Below are 18,405 nucleotides of genomic sequence, written 5' to 3'. Positions count from 1 at the left end.
GGTATCCGTTCGCTTTGGCCACAATAATACTACATAGCAAACAACATCAGAACTTCAATGGCAAACAGCAGTGAGCTTTGATTTCGCTCCCATGTCTGGTGTCTGCAGCCGGGGATTGGCTGATGTGGGCTGGGCTCACTGGAGGTGGCTCTGCCCGCACAGTCTCTCCTCCTCCCCCTGGGACCAGCAAGCTGCCCCGGAACAAGCTTCTCCGGGTGATGGCAGAGGCGCCGGAGGGCAGGTAGACATCGGTAAGATTAAGCACACCATCACTCCATCCCATTCTATTGGCCAGTGTAAGTCACATGGTCAACCCAAAGGCCAGGGCAGGGGATTATGCTCCACCTACAGACGTGAGGGAGCTGCCAGGTCACGAGGGAAGAGAGGACTTGGGCGCCTGTTCTTCCCTCCCTCTTGCCCTGTTCTTCCCTCCCTCTTGCCTGTACCCGGCGGCCTCCGGTGACATCCAGGAAGCAGCAGGACAATGTCAAGGTCCCTGCAGAAGACAGCAGAGCCCTGGACCTCCCACCTCCCTCTCATCAGGATGAACGCGTGTTGCTTTGACTAAACCCCCCTCCGTGGGTTGTGGGAAAATATTAGCTGTAGTTTTTCTTCACATCATTGTCTCTGATAATGTTAATGATAATATAATTCACAGTTGTCTGGGTCTTGAGAGATCACAAGGTACTCATTATCTTCCTGATCGAAGGGTGCAGAGGAGGGAGAGAGCCTCGGAGAATGTATAATTAATAACAACAGTAACAATAATAGCACTTTTTTCAGCTCCCGCTGTGTTCCAGGCACTGATTTACACAACTGACTCACTTAATAGAAAAGGAATGGCTCATCGCTGGGGCTCTGGGGTCGGAATCTGCTTTGGAGTTCTCTCAGGAGTTCTGCCTCCCAGCTGTGCAGCCTTGGGCAACTTACTTAACCTCTCTGTGTTAGTTTCCTGAAGCTGCTGGAACAGTGGCCACACACTTTGAAACATCAGAAATGTCCTCTCACAGTGCTGGAGGCTAGAAGTCCTCTTTGTATTCAGGCACCAGTCATGCTGGAGTGAGGTCCCTTCCTACTCTCCAAGCAACTCCAGTATTAACCCACACAGCTTACATCTGTAATGACCCAACTTTCAAACAACCAAATACGGTCCCAGTCCGAGGTTCTGGGAAGGACATGCGTTGGGAGGGGGATTCCATCTGAGCCAGTACACTCTGCAAGCCTCGTTTTTTCTTTTTTTAAATATATTTTATTGATTTTTTACAGAGAGGAAGAGAGAGGGATACAGAGTTAGAAACATCAATGAGAGAGAAACACCGATCAGCCGCCTCCTGCACACCGCCTACCGGGGTTGCGCCCGCAATGGAGGTACATGCCCTTGACCAGAATCGAACCCGGGACCCTTCAGTCCGCAGGCCGATGCTCCATCCACTGAGCCAAACCAGTTAGGGCAAGCCTCGTTTTTCCTTACGCATCTATAAAATGGTGCTACGCATAGCTTCTGTATTTGGGGTTGTTGTGAGGATGGGATGAGACCAATGACTGGAAAGCTCTCAGCACGGAGCCTGGCACACTGAGAGTGCTCACCAAATATAGCAGGTCCCAGGATAATGTCATTTCCTGCAACGTCCTTTCATTATAATGTTGATGAGAAAAAATAATTGATTCCTGCTGGTGGCCACTGTCTGTGTGGTTTGCACATTCTCCCCGGGTCTGCCTGCGTTTTCTCCAGATCCTCTGGTTTCCTCCACATCCCAAGGACGTGCACGTGAGGTGAACTGGCGTGCCCGCTGCCTGAGTGTGTGTGTGTGTGTGTGTGTGTGTGTGTGTGTGTGTGTGTCAGGGCATCCTCTCCTTGCGCCCTGAGCCGCCAGGATGGGCTCCAGCCACCATCCCCTCCCCCAGCCCACCCCAGGCCTGAACTAAAGTAAGCAGGTTGGTAAATCATTATCTTGCTTGTTTTTATTCATCTCTCTAAAATGTGTGGATAGCTCACATTTATTCCAATGTCTAATATTGTTATATTGTAAATCAGAAGACGCCTTAATCAAAAAGCCAAATTTATTTGGAGTCCCATTTCACTAGCGCTAGCAGGCCCAGAGGAAATCTTGCTTCGCAAATTCTGGAGCCCAATATGGTGGAAGTCTCCCTTATTTATATGTTTTTCAGCTCTTTGTTTTCCAAATTGGGAATGAGACTTCCGGATCTTCTGAGAAAAAGTCCTGTGTACTGGGACAGGCTGTGAGACCATATCTCTCAAGGCCTGGCCTGGCGCCAGCACTGACAACTCTGTCTGGGGCATAGTTTATGGCCTCTCTGGAATGGGAGTAGTCTTATTTTTCCCTATTATTTAAGCAAGCAAACGTTTACAGAAGCCAGAATAGCAGGGTTAAATTTTAAACAGCAGTTTTTACCCAAGATGGAGGTTACTATACTTCAATATTAGAAGTGTTTGGGGGTCTTTATTTAGAAGTTGGATGATGCTTTGTGCCAATAAATATGCCGTAGGAACTTAACTCTGACTTATACCGATTAGCCTGTGGTGAAATTGATTTTGTTATGTGTCGTCTGCTCAAAGCCACAGTTTCCAAGAACCCGGGGACAACATTGAGTGAGCACTTCCTGTGGAAACTGTCACCATCACCATCACCCTCTCTGTCCCCACGTTAGAGTTGAGGAAATGAGGTCCAGAGAGACCAAAGTGCTTGCCATCTGGTAAACGGCAGAGCCAGGTTCGCTAATTCCTGAGCCAGCGTGCCCTGCATACAGTAGGTGCTCAATAAATGCTCCAGGACTACAGCCTGAAATCCAGTGGTCACACACCCAGCCATGGAGCCCGGGGCCCTGGGCTGGAAGGAGAGGGGACCAGGAGGGTTCCTCTGGCTGGGCAGGCTTTGCCCACCTCCACCGGCTCAGCTGTCTGAAAGCAGCTCCTAATCCCCCTGCTGGTGCTGGCTGGGTAGGGCTGACACACCTGGGTAATGATGTTTGCTATTAATATTGTGAATTGGATCCCATAAATTAGTCCATCGCTAATGGAAGCCTTCCAGCCGCTGCCGCTGGGACGCCATGGGGGCTGGGTGCCTGCTGCATGGCCCCGGGGAGTCTGCTGGTCTGGAAGGCTTTGCCGAGACAGAGAGAGCCACGTTTTGACGTTTGGCGAACACTCTTCTTAACAAATTGCACCTCCTCTTGCCTCCAGGAGGGCTGCCCCGGAGCGGAGCGCAGCTGATTTCTCCTGGAGCGGGTGGAGTGGGCGTGCCCGGGAGGGGGCTAAGCTGACAGAGGAACAGGTAGTTCCACTAAGGGTTCAAGTTAGAGGTTTACCCACCTACCTTAGCAGGGGGAAGGGAGGGGCAGGAAAGACTCCTAAGGGAAGAACAAATAGGTGTTTACGGAAAAGACACCTGGGTTTTAGGACAAATGGAAGGTAAGGACGTTTGTGATGTTTGTGGAGACAGGGGTGAGCCATAAACCCCCAGAAGGGAATTCCAGTGTGTTCACGGTTAGTCTCTCTCCTGGAAGTGGGCACGCCCACCGAGGGAATTCACAGCCGCCCCGCTTCCCAGAAGTTGCTGCTGTTAGTCAGAGAAGAGAAGCTCCAAGAAGGCATCTTTCTGCATCTGTTGAATCTCAAATGTTTTCAGCTTAAAAGAACCTTCATACCAACTCGAGGGTTCTGAGTGGGTCCCCACAGTGTTTGAGCGGAGACCTGAAAGTGAAGAGGAGGAAGCCAGGCAGAGATGTCCCCAAGCAGAGAGCATGGGGTCCCCGGGGACTGGCTCAGTCATTGACCGACTGGATGGGAAGTTGCAGAAAGTGAACTTTAGGGTGTGTCCCAGTCCTAAAACTCTCTGGGTTTTCTTTTTTGTTAATCCTCACCGGAGGACATTGTTTCCTTCGTTTTTCAGAGTGAGTGGAAGGAGGGAGTAGGGGGAAAAGGGAGAGAGAGAGAGAGAGAGAAAAAGGAGAGGAACATTGATGTGAGACACATCAACTAGTTGCCTCCCGCTCACACCCCGACCCAGGGGAGGGAGCGAACCAAAACCCAGGTACATGCCCGTGACCAGGAATCAAACCTATGACCCTTCCGTGCGCGGGCCGATGCTCTAACCACTGAGGACCACCGGCCAGAACTCTGGATTTTCTTGACAAATAGGACAATGAAAATAAAGGTACGGAACCAGGGTAAAAAGACATAACTGCCCATCAGCGGTATGGTCTCGAGCAGATCACGTAATGTCCCTGAGCCCTAATTTCTCATCTGCAAAGTGAGGGTAACAATAAGCCCAAAGCACTGGTGTTGGTCATCTGAGCCCATGCCTAAGAAGGCAGTTAGTAGGGACTTGGCAGTGTAAGTGCAATCAAAGTTTTTAGCTTTACGTTATCTTTGAGGATCACGTGCCCAAGGGGACGGATGGGGTGCAAATATGAGGAGGGGGGAGTGGTGACTAGGGATCCAGGGGCAATGGAGTGGTCTGGTTCCAGCACCAAGAGGGGCTTGGGCAGTGCCAGTATCTCTCCTGCATGGGTGGGCCCGCCAGGTTCAGCCTGGGCAGGCGGACAAAAGGTGGCCACAGAGATGCCAGCAAGTAGATTCCAGAAGCAATGCTTGAGGCTTTGAACCGGAAAGAGGCTAAACACCAGGCTTCTTGGGCAAAGGGCTCAAGGGCCACGGTGAGAAAGAGGGTGGGTAACCCGGAGGTGGATGAGCAAGGAGTGTGAAAGCCATTTGGGAGCGAGGAGCAGGGAGGGACCAGCTCCACAGGAACTTCTAATAGGGCCACTGCACAGTATTTGGCTGTGGCTCCCTCTGCTGGTGAGTGCGTGAACTGCATGTGCCCGTCAGCCACCAGGAAAACTGGCCACCATTCATTCATTCATTCCTCCTGGATCACCAAGCATAGGAGACACACGGACAGCCAAAGGGATGCTTGCCGTCTTTCCGATATCCTGGTGGGAATGCTAAATGACGAACCTAGCCAACGAGGTGCAAGATGAGGACTTTATTGGCGTCATCGCAAGACACAAGTCATCAGAAAGGAAAAAAAAAAAGATTTGGGTTATTCACGAGACAAAAAAATATTCTCAGGTGAGCGGGTTAATGCCAGAGACCAAATAATAACTTAAATGTCGATGCAAAAGTATACGTCAACCTCGCAGTTCCGAATGCCAGTCCAGTTCTTGGAGCAATAAGGAAAAGTTCTTCCCGCTTATGGTTTTTGCACGATTAAAATAATTTATATTCTCACAATTATCTTCGTTCTCTGACAGTCGAGGCTATTCTCTTCAGTTGTTGAGACAGCCTACAAACTGCGATTTAGACTTTTTTTTTTTTTCAAGAAAAATATAAGGTTCACGTGTTATAAGATACTGCTGCCCCAACCTCCCGCGCGAAGCCTTGGCTCGCGACTGAATCCCGCGGGGTTTGGCTCCTACAGGCCTCCGTAGCGTCCCGGGTTACTTCCGTTTCTGACGCCAGCCTTGTGAGTGCACTTCCGGCGGCGGCGGCGGCTTCTGCAGCCGAGGCAAGATGGTGAGTGACTAAGGCTTTTGGCTGGTGGTCGCGGTGTGACGGGGTCCGAGCGGCCCACCCGCTGCCCTGCCCGCCGGCCCGATCTCCTTGGGGGACGGAGGCTCCGGGCGACGGTGCTCGGGTGCGCCGCGGGCCGTGCCGACCTGCGGGCCTGGCTCGGGGAGCTGGGGCCGCGGCTCGGCGCGAAGGGTCGCCCAGGAGAACCAGTAGGACTGCGGGGCGGGTCCGGTGGCCCGGCTTGGGGGCTCTGCTGACCGGCCGGGGAGCCTCCTTAAGCACCTGGGGTGAGGGATTTTGAGCCGCTCGGGTGGCGGGATGTTCGCCCGGCGGAAGGGAGGGCTTCGGTCCCGCCGAGCAGGGCAGAGTGGGGTCGTGGAAGGCCGCTCCGAGCGGGGCATTTGAAGGCTGACAGTTTTAGGACGCGTGGAAGTCGGAGGGAAAGGCCCCGGGGTGCGTTCTTAACAAAGCACACAGTTCGCTTAGCAGATATTTACTGAGCACCTGCACTTTTGGGGGCGCGGGGCAGGCTCTCTTCTAGGCACCTGGGATGTAGAGGTCGAGCTTGATTGACCGTCTCTGCCTTCGTGGGTTGAGCATGATTGACCGTCTCTGCCTTACGTTCCAGGAAAGGCAGCCAAACATGGAGAAAGAAAGATGTAAGGGGATGCCAGAGAGCGGGATAGAGAGGGTTCACGGAGTGGCCATGGTTCTATGGCTGTTTTGTAGGGCGGCCTGGGGTGGGGAGGGACCTCTGCAGGTGAGGTTTGAGCTTAGCGCTAAATGAAGCGGGAGAGGAGCCTGTGCACAGAGGGAAGCGCGATCCAGGCGCAGGGGCAGCAAGTGCAAAGGGCCTGAGGCGGGACGGTGCAGCCTGCGTGGTGAACAGCACGAAGGCGGCCCACAGAGCCTTGCAGGTCTTCTGGGACTTGGGGTGCTGTTGAAGCGTATGCCAGGTACTCTCCCAGCATTTTCTCCTGTTCCTCGCAACCGTCCCTTGAGGCAGTTCTTATCCTGACTTTACCAAGGAGGAAACAGACACCGTTAGGGGCTGTGTAGAGCACAAACCCTGCCAGTCTTTCCTTGAGCCCCTTCTGTGCTGGACGAGTTGTCCGTGTGGTGGAGACACACACAGGTACTGTGGACCTGAGTGTGGTTCCCGGCTACGACTCTGACACGCTTTGTCGCAATACACGTTACTCCTCTGGGCCTCGGTGGTTTTGTGTGTAAATTGGAGGGAATGACAGTACAAGCTCATCCTCTCTGTGAGAATTGAGGTGATACCCTGAGGCCGTTTAGCGCATGGTTTGGCATATAGTATGTCTGTTAACTGAGACTGAGACACATGTAAAATGCCCCCGACATGAAGTGTGGGATCTGTTCAGGAAAGCGTCCTCCGGTGGGGCAGGACCGGCAGGATCATGAGGAAGGTGGATGAACCTGGAAAGTTTATCTGAAAAGTAGAGGAACCTGCAGCCACGTTGTCAAGGGCCCGGCATGCTCAGCTGAAGAGTTGGATGTTACACTGCAAGTGCTAGGGAGCAGCTGCAGGCGTTTAAGAATGAAAGGACCAGCTGATGGCTTTCGAAGGTGGTAGCTGGATAGGGGAGGGAAGGAACTGGAGGCGGGAATCTCAGTGGAGAGGCTGAGTCCAAATAAGACACAGTGGCCTGGACAGAAACAGAGATAAGGAATCTCAGTGGAGAGGCTGAGTCCAAATAAGACACAGTGGCCTGGACAGAAACAGAGATAAGGGATAGACAAGAGAGAGTGAGCTGGAGCAGGTGGAGTTCAGTGTCCGGATTTGTGACCAGACCAACAATTAAAATGCTGACCCTGGCATTTCTGACTCACCAATACTGTATTGGTGAGTAGTTCCTGAGTAAATACTCAGTGGTTTATTATGTTACTTCATTTTCAGCAACAGTTAGGAGCTAGAGTCATCCAGGCTTTCCCGTTAAGGATCCCAAGGCTCTGGTAGGTGACCTGACTTACCTGAGGTCACTAGCCTATTAGTGATGGAGTCGAAATTCAAGCCTGGGTGCATCTAATTCCGTGTTCTTAGGCTTGTCGTAGTTCCTCATCTAGAAAGGGGGAATAATGAACCCTGCCTTGAAGGATTGTGTGGAACTAATGAGATAGTGAAGGAAAATGTCTGTACAGACGGGCACATAGTAAGCACCCCACACACATGAGCTGCCCCAGCCAACAGCAGATTTCCTTATTATAAGTGATTGTTAAAGACCTATCATTTGGGCAGCCTGTTGCAGTATAGCTGTTTCCCAAAATTTCTCAGAGCCCTTAGTTACCTTCTTCAGAATAAAACACGGAGTTTTAAAAAGGCTGCCCATGGGATATATATTTGACCTTAATTCCTTTGGGTAACCCATGAGGGTTTGTTTGATAGTGAAGCTGGCAGTGTCTTTAGAGGCTCCGATGTAGAAGTGATTTGAGGGGATTGAGGGGGAGGAGGGTGGCCAGTTAAGTAAGTTCACTATTACTTGTTTAAAATGCAGTCTTTTCCGAGACATTGCTCTGTGTTATGCATTGTCCTGTAACTGAAGGATCTCTTTAAATCAGAAATCCCGCTGAAGCTTATTATTAATACACTTAAGTTCTTTATACCTTAAGGCGCTTCAGCTTTTCAGGCTTTAGGGATGGTAGGTGTGTAAGCTGCTGTTAAAAGGAAGTCTCCTGGATCTGGTGTTATCTTAGTAAGGAGTAAATTATGAATACATCTACACTAATAAAAGAGAAGTATGCAAATTGACTGTCACTTCGCAACACCCACCAGCCATTCAGGAGTGAGTATGCAAATTAACCCAACAAAGATGGCGGCAGCCCCGCTCCCCAGCCGCTCAGGGCCTCTGGGCAGCATGCATGCAGGCTCAGAACGTCCAGGCGGGATGGGACGCCTGCTATGAGGGGGAGGAAGGGGGTGGGGGGAACTACAGGAGCGGTGCTCTGGCTGGAGCGAAGACAGAAGGCGAGGGCCTGGGTCCCAGGTGCCGGAGGAAAACTGGTGCCAGCAGCCAGAGGAAGGAAGGCCTATTGCACGAATCTTCGTGCAACGGGCCTCTAGTCATTGTTGAAAAGGGAAAATGATTTCGTTTTCATGGCCTAATTTCACAAAATATACTCTTGGTGGTAGTTCTATATTAAAGAATACTGTACCAAACTCTATACCTTCTCCTCAAGAAGGGTGTGTGTCTAGAATCTTAGCCTCATTATGATACATTAATTATGTCTGTCTGTTGATGGAATTGTCCTTGATTTACGCAATCAGTTACAAGGTGTACCACTGTGCTAACAGCTTTTCGGAAAAATAAATTGTGCCCTGACAAATGTGCTCATTGACTGCAAGTGTATCTCGAGTTCAGAAATGTTAAATGAGGGGAGAAATGCTGCCAGTGTCTTAGAACTCCAGGAAAAGAAGGGTGTTCTTTTGAAATGATCATATTCTGAATTTGTACCTCTTCCCACCCCTCACCCCCAGGGTCAAAGTCAGAGTGGTGGTCATGGTCCTGGAGGTGGCAAGAAGGATGACAAGGTAAATATGCAGCCAGATATGTTCATGATGTGAACAGCCTGTGGAAACTGTCATAGGTCTTAGCTGCGTTCTTTGGGGATTCATGAATCTTAAAACGCAAAATAAATAATCTTGTAGTTATTTAACCCAGCCTGGCCTACAGATACTGGACCCTTTACATGATTTCAGAAAGGTTATTGACCTAACTGTCACATATGTGTTTATGAATTAATGACTTTTAAATGTGTAAAAGTAACTTGCACATTAGAGGAGTGTTAAAAAAAATTGCTTCTAATTTTAGTGTTTAATTTCCTGGGATGTGAAGAATTGTCTCAAGTTATATCAACTCAAACTTTTGGAATATAACTCTGAATTCTAACCTCTATTCCTTATTGAATAATCTATCATTGTGTGTTATAAAAAGAAAGACCAATTACATTCACATATTAAAACTGCAGAAATATAAAACCTAGTGTGTTATTTTAAAGAACAGTTTTTAATAGTATCCTAAAAGATAAGGAAAATTATATCACCTGGAAATAGACAATGATCCTACAGAAATGTTTGTGTTTTAATATGATTTGTGTGATTCTTTTCCCCCTGCTGTTCTGAAAACTCCAGGACAAGAAGAAGAAATATGAACCTCCCGTACCAACTAGAGTGGGGAAAAAGAAGAAGAAAACAAAGGGACCAGATGCTGCCAGCAAACTGCCGCTGGGTAATGACCTGGTTCTTCCTGCTGTCTTTCCCGTCCCTGGGGGAATGGACTGTGTATGTAGCTTAGACAGGAAACGGGCGTGGTTGAGGCTCCAGCTCTGGGACTGTATTCTAACTCTGGTGTGCGGCATGCCTCTAGGTTGGAATAAAAGCTATATTTTGGGTTTAACAGTTATATGACTATCTCACTTTAGGAATCTTTAACCAGTTCCTCTAATCTATTAAAAGTAGCTTTAGAGTAGAAAGCTCAGGCTGAGCTTGAGTAACTGAGAAACACATTTACTTTATGAAGCAAAGGAATGCCCTGTGTTAGAATTCACATCCTATGGTGCCTGAACATAGTTTTCCGTGGCTTCCTGTACAACATAGAATCAAACTCAAACCAGGCGGCCCAGCCCGTGTGCCCATCCTTAGCCCCATCACTCCCTTGGCTGGTGATTCATGGAGCCTTGTGCTCTTCGGCTCTTCTACACACCAAGGCCTTGCCCTCGGCCTCAGAATGTTCTTCCCCAGGCCTTCCTCTGGCTGCCTGCTTCTCCCCGTTAGGCCTGAGCTCAAATACCTCCCCTGCCTCTATCTACACCACTCCCTTTCTGCTTAGATGAAGTAATTTTTAAAATATTGCTTGGTTAAGAAAGGAGTCAGACAGTAAAAATGTGCCATCAGTCTACTGTAATGAATCAATATGGTATTGATAAAGAATAGATCATCAGGTCACCAGAAAAGCATAGAAAGTCAGGTTACATGGATAATTAATATACGGTGAAGGTGACATTTTAGTTCTATGGAAAGATGCTGGGTTATTTATTGGCTATTGAAAGAAATAGACCCCTTGCTTTTTGCCAGATGGGTTATAGATATACATATGAAAATAAGTAAATAAATGAAAATTCCAGGAATAAATTAATTAACCTTAGGGGAGGAGAGACCTTTTGAAGAAGTCAGGAAACCCGACACCACAAAATAAAAGGTTTGTTTATATAAATATTAAGAATTAGCGAAGCCAAGAGAAACAGCACAAGAGTGTGGGGAAAAAAATGTTTAGCGCATGTTAATATCACTAGTATTTCACAACCCTGTAACGGGAGGGTGTGTTACATTAGTGTGCAACACGGTGGACGGACTGCACAGCATGTGCACGCATTAGCACTGTGAGAAACAATAAGCCAAAGCAAACTTACCTTCTGCATCTATGACTTTCTTATATACACACACAGTTCACTTAGTGACTTCATTATGTATTAGCTGGTGGTCACAGTCCTCATCCCCATTTTTACCGGCTTGCCTATAACTGCCAAAATCCCTGTCCCCTTTGCATTTAGGCACCTGCTTAAAATGGGGTCACCAAACTTTTAACTTTTCAGAGTCTGTCCAACTAAAGTGAACTTAGTCTTTTTTTATCTCTCTCTCTAGAATAAACTGAGGGGGGAAGGCTGGGTGGAGGTGGGCAAAGGTGGGGAATGAGGACATCTGTAATAGTGTCAACAATTTTTAAAAAAGAGTAAACAATTGCTAACTTCAAGCTTCAAGTATAATAAAACTTTATTTTTTTAATTACAGTGACACCTCACACTCAGTGCCGGTTAAAATTATTGAAGTTAGAAAGAATTAAAGACTATCTTCTCATGGAGGAAGAATTCATTAGAAATCAGGAACAAATGAAGCCTTTAGAAGAAAAGCAAGAGGTAAATTGAGAAATTACTGTAGCTTTCATTTTTACAAATTAAATTCTATTTAAACCCTAAAACTGTCCGTGGATAAATGAAATTCAAGTAGTTGAATCTTTTAGGCTTTTATGATGATTCATTATTAGCTGCCTTTTAAAAGCACCAACTGCACCCTGGCCGGTGTGGTTCAGTGGTTAGACTGTTGGCTCGTAGTTAACCTTTTGCACTCGGATGTCGAGTGTGACTCAACGTGGTTAGCATTAGAATAAAGGAATCTAGAAAAAAGCAAGCGAGTGCAAAGGGTTAAGGGCCTGTACCAATCGATGTGACTCTCATATTCATGTTTCTCCATCCTCCTCTCCCCCCACCCAATCAATGGGGGAAATATCCTCGAGTGAGGATTAACAAAGTAATCTATATATATAAAAGCCTAAGCGACCGTCCAACTGGTAGCTCTGATGCACAATAACCATCAGGGGGCAGACACTCCGAGCAGTAGAGGAGGGAGCCTGATTCCTCATGGAATCGGCCATGGGTTAGGTTGCTGCTGGGACACTGTCTGCCCCCAATCTGCTTCATCCGCACCCCGGAACCAGAGAGGAGGGAGGCCTATGGGGATCGGGCCAAAACCAGCCTGGTACACAGATTCGTGTACTGGTGGGGTCCCTGGGCCTGGCCTGTGGGGATCAGGCCAAAACCAGCTCTCCGACATCCCCAGAGGGGTCCCAGATTGCAAGGGGGCATGAATCCATGCACTGGGCCTCTAGTAAATAAATCTGCTTTTTAGGCCTAATCTACTTTTCCTTCTTGGCATACTCTTCCATAGGAGGAAAGATCAAAGGTGGATGACCTGAGGGGGACCCCAATGTCAGTGGGGACCTTGGAAGAGATCATTGATGACAATCACGCCATTGTGTCTACATCTGTGGGCTCAGAACACTACGTCAGCATTCTTTCCTTTGTGGACAAGGACCTGCTGGAACCAGGCTGCTCTGTCCTGCTCAACCACAAGGTGAGTTGAGTCTCAGAGAAAGCTTTCTCCTTATTCTTAGATCTGCCCACCCGTCCCATGTAAGTACGTCTTCCACAGTCAAATTCTGTGATCAGCATTGCTTGGTTATAATGAACGTATGAGCCTTACATCCTGTATTGAAGCGTACTGTTCCCCGTTAGGTGCATGCTGTGATAGGGGTGCTGATGGATGACACGGACCCCTTGGTCACGGTGATGAAGGTGGAAAAGGCCCCACAGGAGACCTATGCCGACATTGGGGGGTTGGACAACCAAATCCAGGAAATTAAGGTATGGCTAGGAGCCAGCGCTGGGTCTTTAGACTTCTGGTTTCTCGTTTAGGATACTTGAGAGTTGTTTTGCATGTTTGTTTTCTTTATTGATCAGACCAATAACTGACTCAGAGCTTACCAGCTGTGGTGTTTTGTATTTGTGAATACTGAGTTAGGTAATAGAAGTAACTAATTCTGTGATAGTTCTTGCTGCAGCTGCAGCTTAATACTTTTTACATGTAATGTTTAATGATTCTCTGTGTGAGTATATAATGGTCCCATTGTGTTGACTTCAGCCAGTGATGTGTGGGGTAGGGTGAGTGGCACACACTTACACAGTGGCGGGGTCTGGAACATATTCCCTGCCCTGGTCATGGGGTTGGGCCAGTCCTTTGCAGGTTCTTTCATCTGTAGAGGAGTCCCTCAGAGCTGTCACAGATCTCACTGGTGACCTCTCGACAGGTGGTAACAGCAATCAGAAAGCCTTGCCTGTTCCTATCTGAATTTTAAGTTCCATTTGCTGAGGAAGTTTTAGGTGTTATTCAAGGCTGACTTCTACAAAGAAGTGAAGGGGAAATCGGGTGCCATTAGGAAGAGAGGGGATGGGTGCTGGGAGCTCCAGTAGGACAGGTGTCTTCAGTGTGTCCTTGCTACTAGTGACGTCAAGCACGTGTCTCCAACAAGAGTAATTGAAATTTTAGCTTATTTTTTGTTGAAAGTGAGACATGCTCGTGATGCCAGTTCATGAATATGGTGGTGATTTCAGTAAGAAAGCTTTTCACTTTTACGTAGTGTTTGTTTCCTATAGGAATCTGTGGAACTTCCTCTCACTCATCCTGAGTATTACGAAGAGATGGGTATAAAGCCCCCTAAGGGGGTCATTCTCTATGGGCCACCTGGCACAGGTATGTGTGCTGTGGGTTTGACACTTCCAGGCACTCAGCTCAACTTGAGCAGCAGCGTTTGTTGAGTGGGGATGCCACAGTCCTTAGTTTAAAACAGGGTGTTCTAAGCAATGTTTGGGAATTTTGGGATAAGCAGCTTCTATGGAAAAAGACCTATTACATAAGAAAGTGTATTTATCTGTATTATAATAGATGCACTAAGAAACAAAGGACTTGAAATTGTAGCCTGCACAGAGTCAGTTTGTTAAAAAAAAAAAAATTGTAGGAACTGCAACAATAAACCAGTAGGCACTCCTTCCAAAAATACCTGCTCAGTGTGATGTATTTACAGTTCCCAAAAACACACTAGATGTAGATGCTATAAAATGTAATGCCTTCAAATATTTATAAAAGTAATGTCTTTTGAAACTATGTTGTAAGAAAAGGTAAACAAAACAGGGTGCTTCACCTTGGCTGTGCATCGGAATCACCTTGGGAGCTTTAAAAACACTGGTTGTCTGGGCCCCTCCCTGAAGATTCCATTGTGTTGTCTGGAGTATGATCATGCACCAGAGCCATGGCGGAGAGTCATGATTTAAAACCTACCTTGTGCTGTTCAGATTAGGTTCATTCTCCTGCTCCACTGGCACTAAATATTCATATTGGGATGAATAAATGCATGAAGGTAAAAAACAAGTCCTATATAATAAAAGCCTAATATGCTGTGTCCAACTGCAGTGTGCATGATGCACACTGACCACCAGAGGGCAGACGTTCTGACCAGTAGGTTAGCTTGCTACTGGGGTCCGGCCCATTGGGACAGGGCGAGATGGGCTGGACCCGCCCTGGAGCCCTCCCCGGCCCAATCATGCACTGGTGGGTTCCCTCGGCCTGGCCTGTGCCCTCTCACAATCCAGGACCCCTTGGGGTATGTCAGAGATCCGGTTTCAGCCCTATCCCAGCAGGCCAGGCCAAGGGACCCACCAGTGCATGGTTTGTACACTAGGCCTCTAGTCTATATATATATATAACGGCTAATATGCAAAGTGTCCCTTCAGAGTTTGATCACTCGCTATGACGTGTGCTGACCACCGGGGGCGGTGCAAAACAAAGGAAAGCCCTGGCCGGCAGCCAGAAGGCCCAGGTCAGTCCTGATCGCCAGCCAGGCCTAGGGACCCTACCTGTGCAAGAATTTCATGCACCAGGCATCTAGTATATATATATAATTGACTTGTGTAAGTTGTGCAGTCCAGGACATTGCTATGTAAATTACAAAGGAAGAAGGTTGATTGACTTAAAACCATGTACCCAAGAGGGTGACATGCCTTTTCATCATAGGAATGTGTCCATATTTAATATCCATTTAAATTGGTAATGACAGAGTTTCTGAGGATTTTTTTCCCTTTATCTTTTTCAATATAAAATAGGTAAAACCTTATTGGCTAAAGCAGTAGCAAACCAAACCTCAGCCACTTTCTTGAGAGTGGTTGGCTCTGAACTTATTCAGAAGTACCTAGGCGATGGGCCCAAGCTCGTTCGGGAATTGTTTCGAGTTGCTGAAGAACATGCACCATCCATCGTGTTTATTGATGAAATTGATGCCATTGGGACAAAAAGGTAGACTTTCTTTTACCTGTTTTGTAAACTTCCGAGGGAAAAACCATGTAGCTCTTCTCTGAGTGATCATCGGGCACTCCCTGTGTGGCCTCACAGTGTTTGCCACAGTTCCTACTCTGGCTTTCCCTGATGCTGTAGGCTCTGCTCTCCACCTCCTGGGTGGTTGTGAACCTGAAGATTGGTCAGTCAGTAACCACATCCTGAGCATCTGCTCTGAGCGAGGCTCCATCTAGACTCTGGGGACACAGCCATGAATACAAGTCTCTGGCCTCAAGGAGCACTCAGCAGGTTGGGGGACACCAAACTTGGGAGATAAAACTTTGGCAATGAAAACTGCTACAAAGAAAATAATGAGATATGTAAACTGGCTGTTGGGTTGAGACAAGAGTGTTGAGGTGTTTTGCTGTAATTTCCTGTTAGCAGGAGATCAGTTGGGTCTTCATTCTTTCTCCTTCTTTTCCAAAGATATGACTCAAACTCCGGTGGTGAGAGAGAAATTCAGCGAACAATGTTGGAACTGTTGAACCAGTTGGATGGATTTGATTCAAGGGGAGACGTAAAAGTCATCATGGCTACAAACCGAATAGAAACTCTGGATCCAGCACTAATCAGACCAGGTCACATTTGCTTTTGCTTCATTATGGAGAATAGCTATCTTTATGTGTATTTGTGTTTCTTAAGCGTAGTTTGGGGAGCTGATGAGATTATAAAATGATACATGTAAAGGCAACATTGCACTGAAATTTGAATAACCTTGAGGTTATAGATAAGGACATGATAGTCTGTGCAGCATGGCTCTTTACTCCCTTTTAAGCTTCAGGGACTTTTTTCCTAAAGAAATGAAGTAATTCATATAATAGTTTAGGTTCAGTTTTTACATTCATTTAGCAGTAAAAGCAGTGGTAGCTAATTTGTTTATCCTCTTCGTAACTTTTTTAACTGGACCGATCTGTCCTTTTGCACTATGTGTGCCGTTCAGAAACCATTCCTTTGATTTGCTGCTGGAGGTAGCAGAGAAAATAAGTGAATTCAAACATAGAAACAGACTAGAATGGTGAGTGTTCACTTTTTAAGATTTATACACGGAAATTTAGAGGCAACAGACAGTGTATGACCATGTCCTCCTTCCAAAGGACACTGAAACTGCACATGAGGAGACAGGCGCGGCTCAGCCGGGCTCCAGAGCTGCCCCTGAAGCCTCTGTACTTACAGGCCGCATCGACAGGAAGATCGAGTTCCCCCTGCCTGATGAAAAGACCAAGAAGCGCATCTTTCAGATCCACACAAGCAGAATGACGCTGGCTGATGACGTGACACTGGACGACTTGATCATGGCTAAGGATGACCTCTCTGGTGCTGACATCAAGGTGAGAACTGCGCTGGCTGGAACTCTTGGTTTTATCACATCCATTTATGAGTTAGGATGGTTCTTCCCAGGTGACCAGAATTTAGAACAAGGCCTGGCAGCATTGAATATGCTACATCCTGCTTTTTATGGGAAGATCCGGTTTCTGTCAGATTTAGGGAGGGGTGGGATGGCAGACGTGGCCTTTTCATGCTGCTGCCTGCTCTGTGTATCCTTGGATCTATAGACTACATTAGTGTCTCAGTTGGAAAGTAAAATCTCTCTTAAAACAGAAATTTGATCTTGCACCAACTTTTTTACTTTGAAATATTTTAAGCCTTCATAACAGTTGCAACAATAGTAAACACCCATATATACCCATTAATTCGATTTACCAAATGTTGCCATTTTACCAGTTTGCTTTATCTTTCTATTCACACATTTTTTCTGCTGAACCATAACCAAATAGGAACTTCATTGCTAGGATTATTTATATCATTTCATTGTTTATATCTTGTTTTGTAACAGAGAATTCTTAAAAAACTAAATATACATAGTATTCACTCTAGTAAATGTTCTCTTATGCCTATCGGTAAATGAAATGGTCATACGCTGTCTGTCGCCTCTAAATCTCCGTGTATAAATCATCTATTACTTAGAAATATTGCTCCCTTTGAAGTGGGGCTGTGAGAACTTACTGACCTGCCAGGCCACGCAGCTGGTTAGCACTGAGCCAGTACTAGACCGAGCCTTACTTCCAGGCCAGTCCTCTTCCTTAGTTACTGCAGTCTAAGCCGCCTCAGATCCTTTGAGAAAACAATTACAACTTAACGCATTTTAAAGAATCTAATCTTTTCCCAAATAAACTTGAGTAATTTGTGTTTAAAACAAGTGCCTTCCACCTTACTTCAAAATAGCTCTCTGAATTGTTAGAATAAAAAATAAAAAGTATTTCACTTTCCGAACATACCGTTCTTTCTTACAGGCAATCTGTACAGAAGCTGGTCTCATGGCCTTGAGAGAACGCAGAATGAAAGTAACAAATGAAGACTTCAAAAAATCGAAAGAAAATGTTCTGTATAAAAAACAAGAAGGCACCCCTGAGGGGCTCTATCTCTAGGGAACCTCAGTTGCCTTCAAGGAAGTGGTCAGGAGTGCCGACCCCGGGGAGGGAGGTGGTGGGAAGTTGCCCAGAGGAGCCCGTTCCAGTTGCTCTTCATGAGCAACCCATCCTGTGCGCTGTGTACCTCTGAGCACCACGTGTAGGAGCCCGAGTGCAGCTCCATCCCAATAAAGCGAGCTCTTTCTCAAGCACGTCGTCCCGTTTCTGGAGCAGCCACACCCGCCGCTCGGCAGGTGGACTGGGTGTCAGGGAAGCTTCTGTTCTGGGCGATCACAGTGCAGCCTTCAATACCTGTGCCCTCACGTCACACCCCAGAGCGGGTGGTGGCTGCACCACAGCAGCCAGCGGGGAAGACGTGACCATAGCCACATGCCAGCATCGCTGAGGCTCCAGCAACGAAGGCTGTGTCCTGTGGCTGTGGGTTTCCAGCACTCAGGGGGGGCGGGGGGGAGAGAGACAGGAAAGAAGCATTGGTGCTGATAAGAGAAGTCTGCAAAGGTCAAGGATGAAGCATCTCATACCAGACCTGCCTGCCTTGTCCCTGGGTTCAGAAACCTCATCCTCAAGAGCATCTAAAAGTGTCAGAGCTCCCCCCGCCCCCCATTTCTCCATGTAATTCCTGCACTTCTCTTCCTCGCAACCGTTTAGTCTGAAAGCCAGTAAGTGGGGCAGCAAGTGTCCACCTGGCTGGCCAACATCCTCGTGTG

The 18,405-nt window shown here is 47.4% G+C and overlaps 1 protein-coding gene across 1 annotated transcript; it reads left to right on the top strand.

Moving 5' to 3' along the window:
- The first annotated feature begins 5,481 nt into the window (after positions 1-5,481).
- On the top strand, positions 5,482-17,886 carry PSMC1 (proteasome 26S subunit, ATPase 1). The gene is made up of 11 exons (XM_054715837.1): positions 5,482-5,536; positions 9,030-9,083; positions 9,684-9,780; positions 11,340-11,464; positions 12,273-12,458; positions 12,620-12,748; positions 13,538-13,634; positions 15,041-15,230; positions 15,696-15,847; positions 16,443-16,597; positions 17,561-17,886. Exons 1-11 carry the CDS (start codon positions 5,534-5,536, stop codon positions 17,693-17,695), a joined length of 1,323 nt encoding a protein of 440 aa, XP_054571812.1. The 5' UTR covers positions 5,482-5,533; the 3' UTR covers positions 17,696-17,886.
- The last annotated feature ends 519 nt before the right edge of the window (positions 17,887-18,405 follow it).

Source organism: Eptesicus fuscus, chromosome 5, assembly GCF_027574615.1.
Source record: "Eptesicus fuscus isolate TK198812 chromosome 5, DD_ASM_mEF_20220401, whole genome shotgun sequence".
Classification (NCBI taxonomy): Eukaryota; Metazoa; Chordata; class Mammalia; order Chiroptera; family Vespertilionidae; genus Eptesicus; species Eptesicus fuscus.
Note: the sequence above shows the minus strand (reverse complement) of the source record. Positions and strands in the feature narration are given on the sequence as shown.

Bases quoted from the DNA above. Each gene is read 5' to 3' on its own strand.
- PSMC1 (XM_054715837.1), top strand. The intron at 15,848-16,442 runs GTCACATTTGCT...CTGTACTTACAG, and splicing joins TCCAGCACTAATCAGACCAG to GCCGCATCGACAGGAAGATC. The intron at 16,598-17,560 runs GTGAGAACTGCG...TCTTTCTTACAG, and splicing joins TCTCTGGTGCTGACATCAAG to GCAATCTGTACAGAAGCTGG.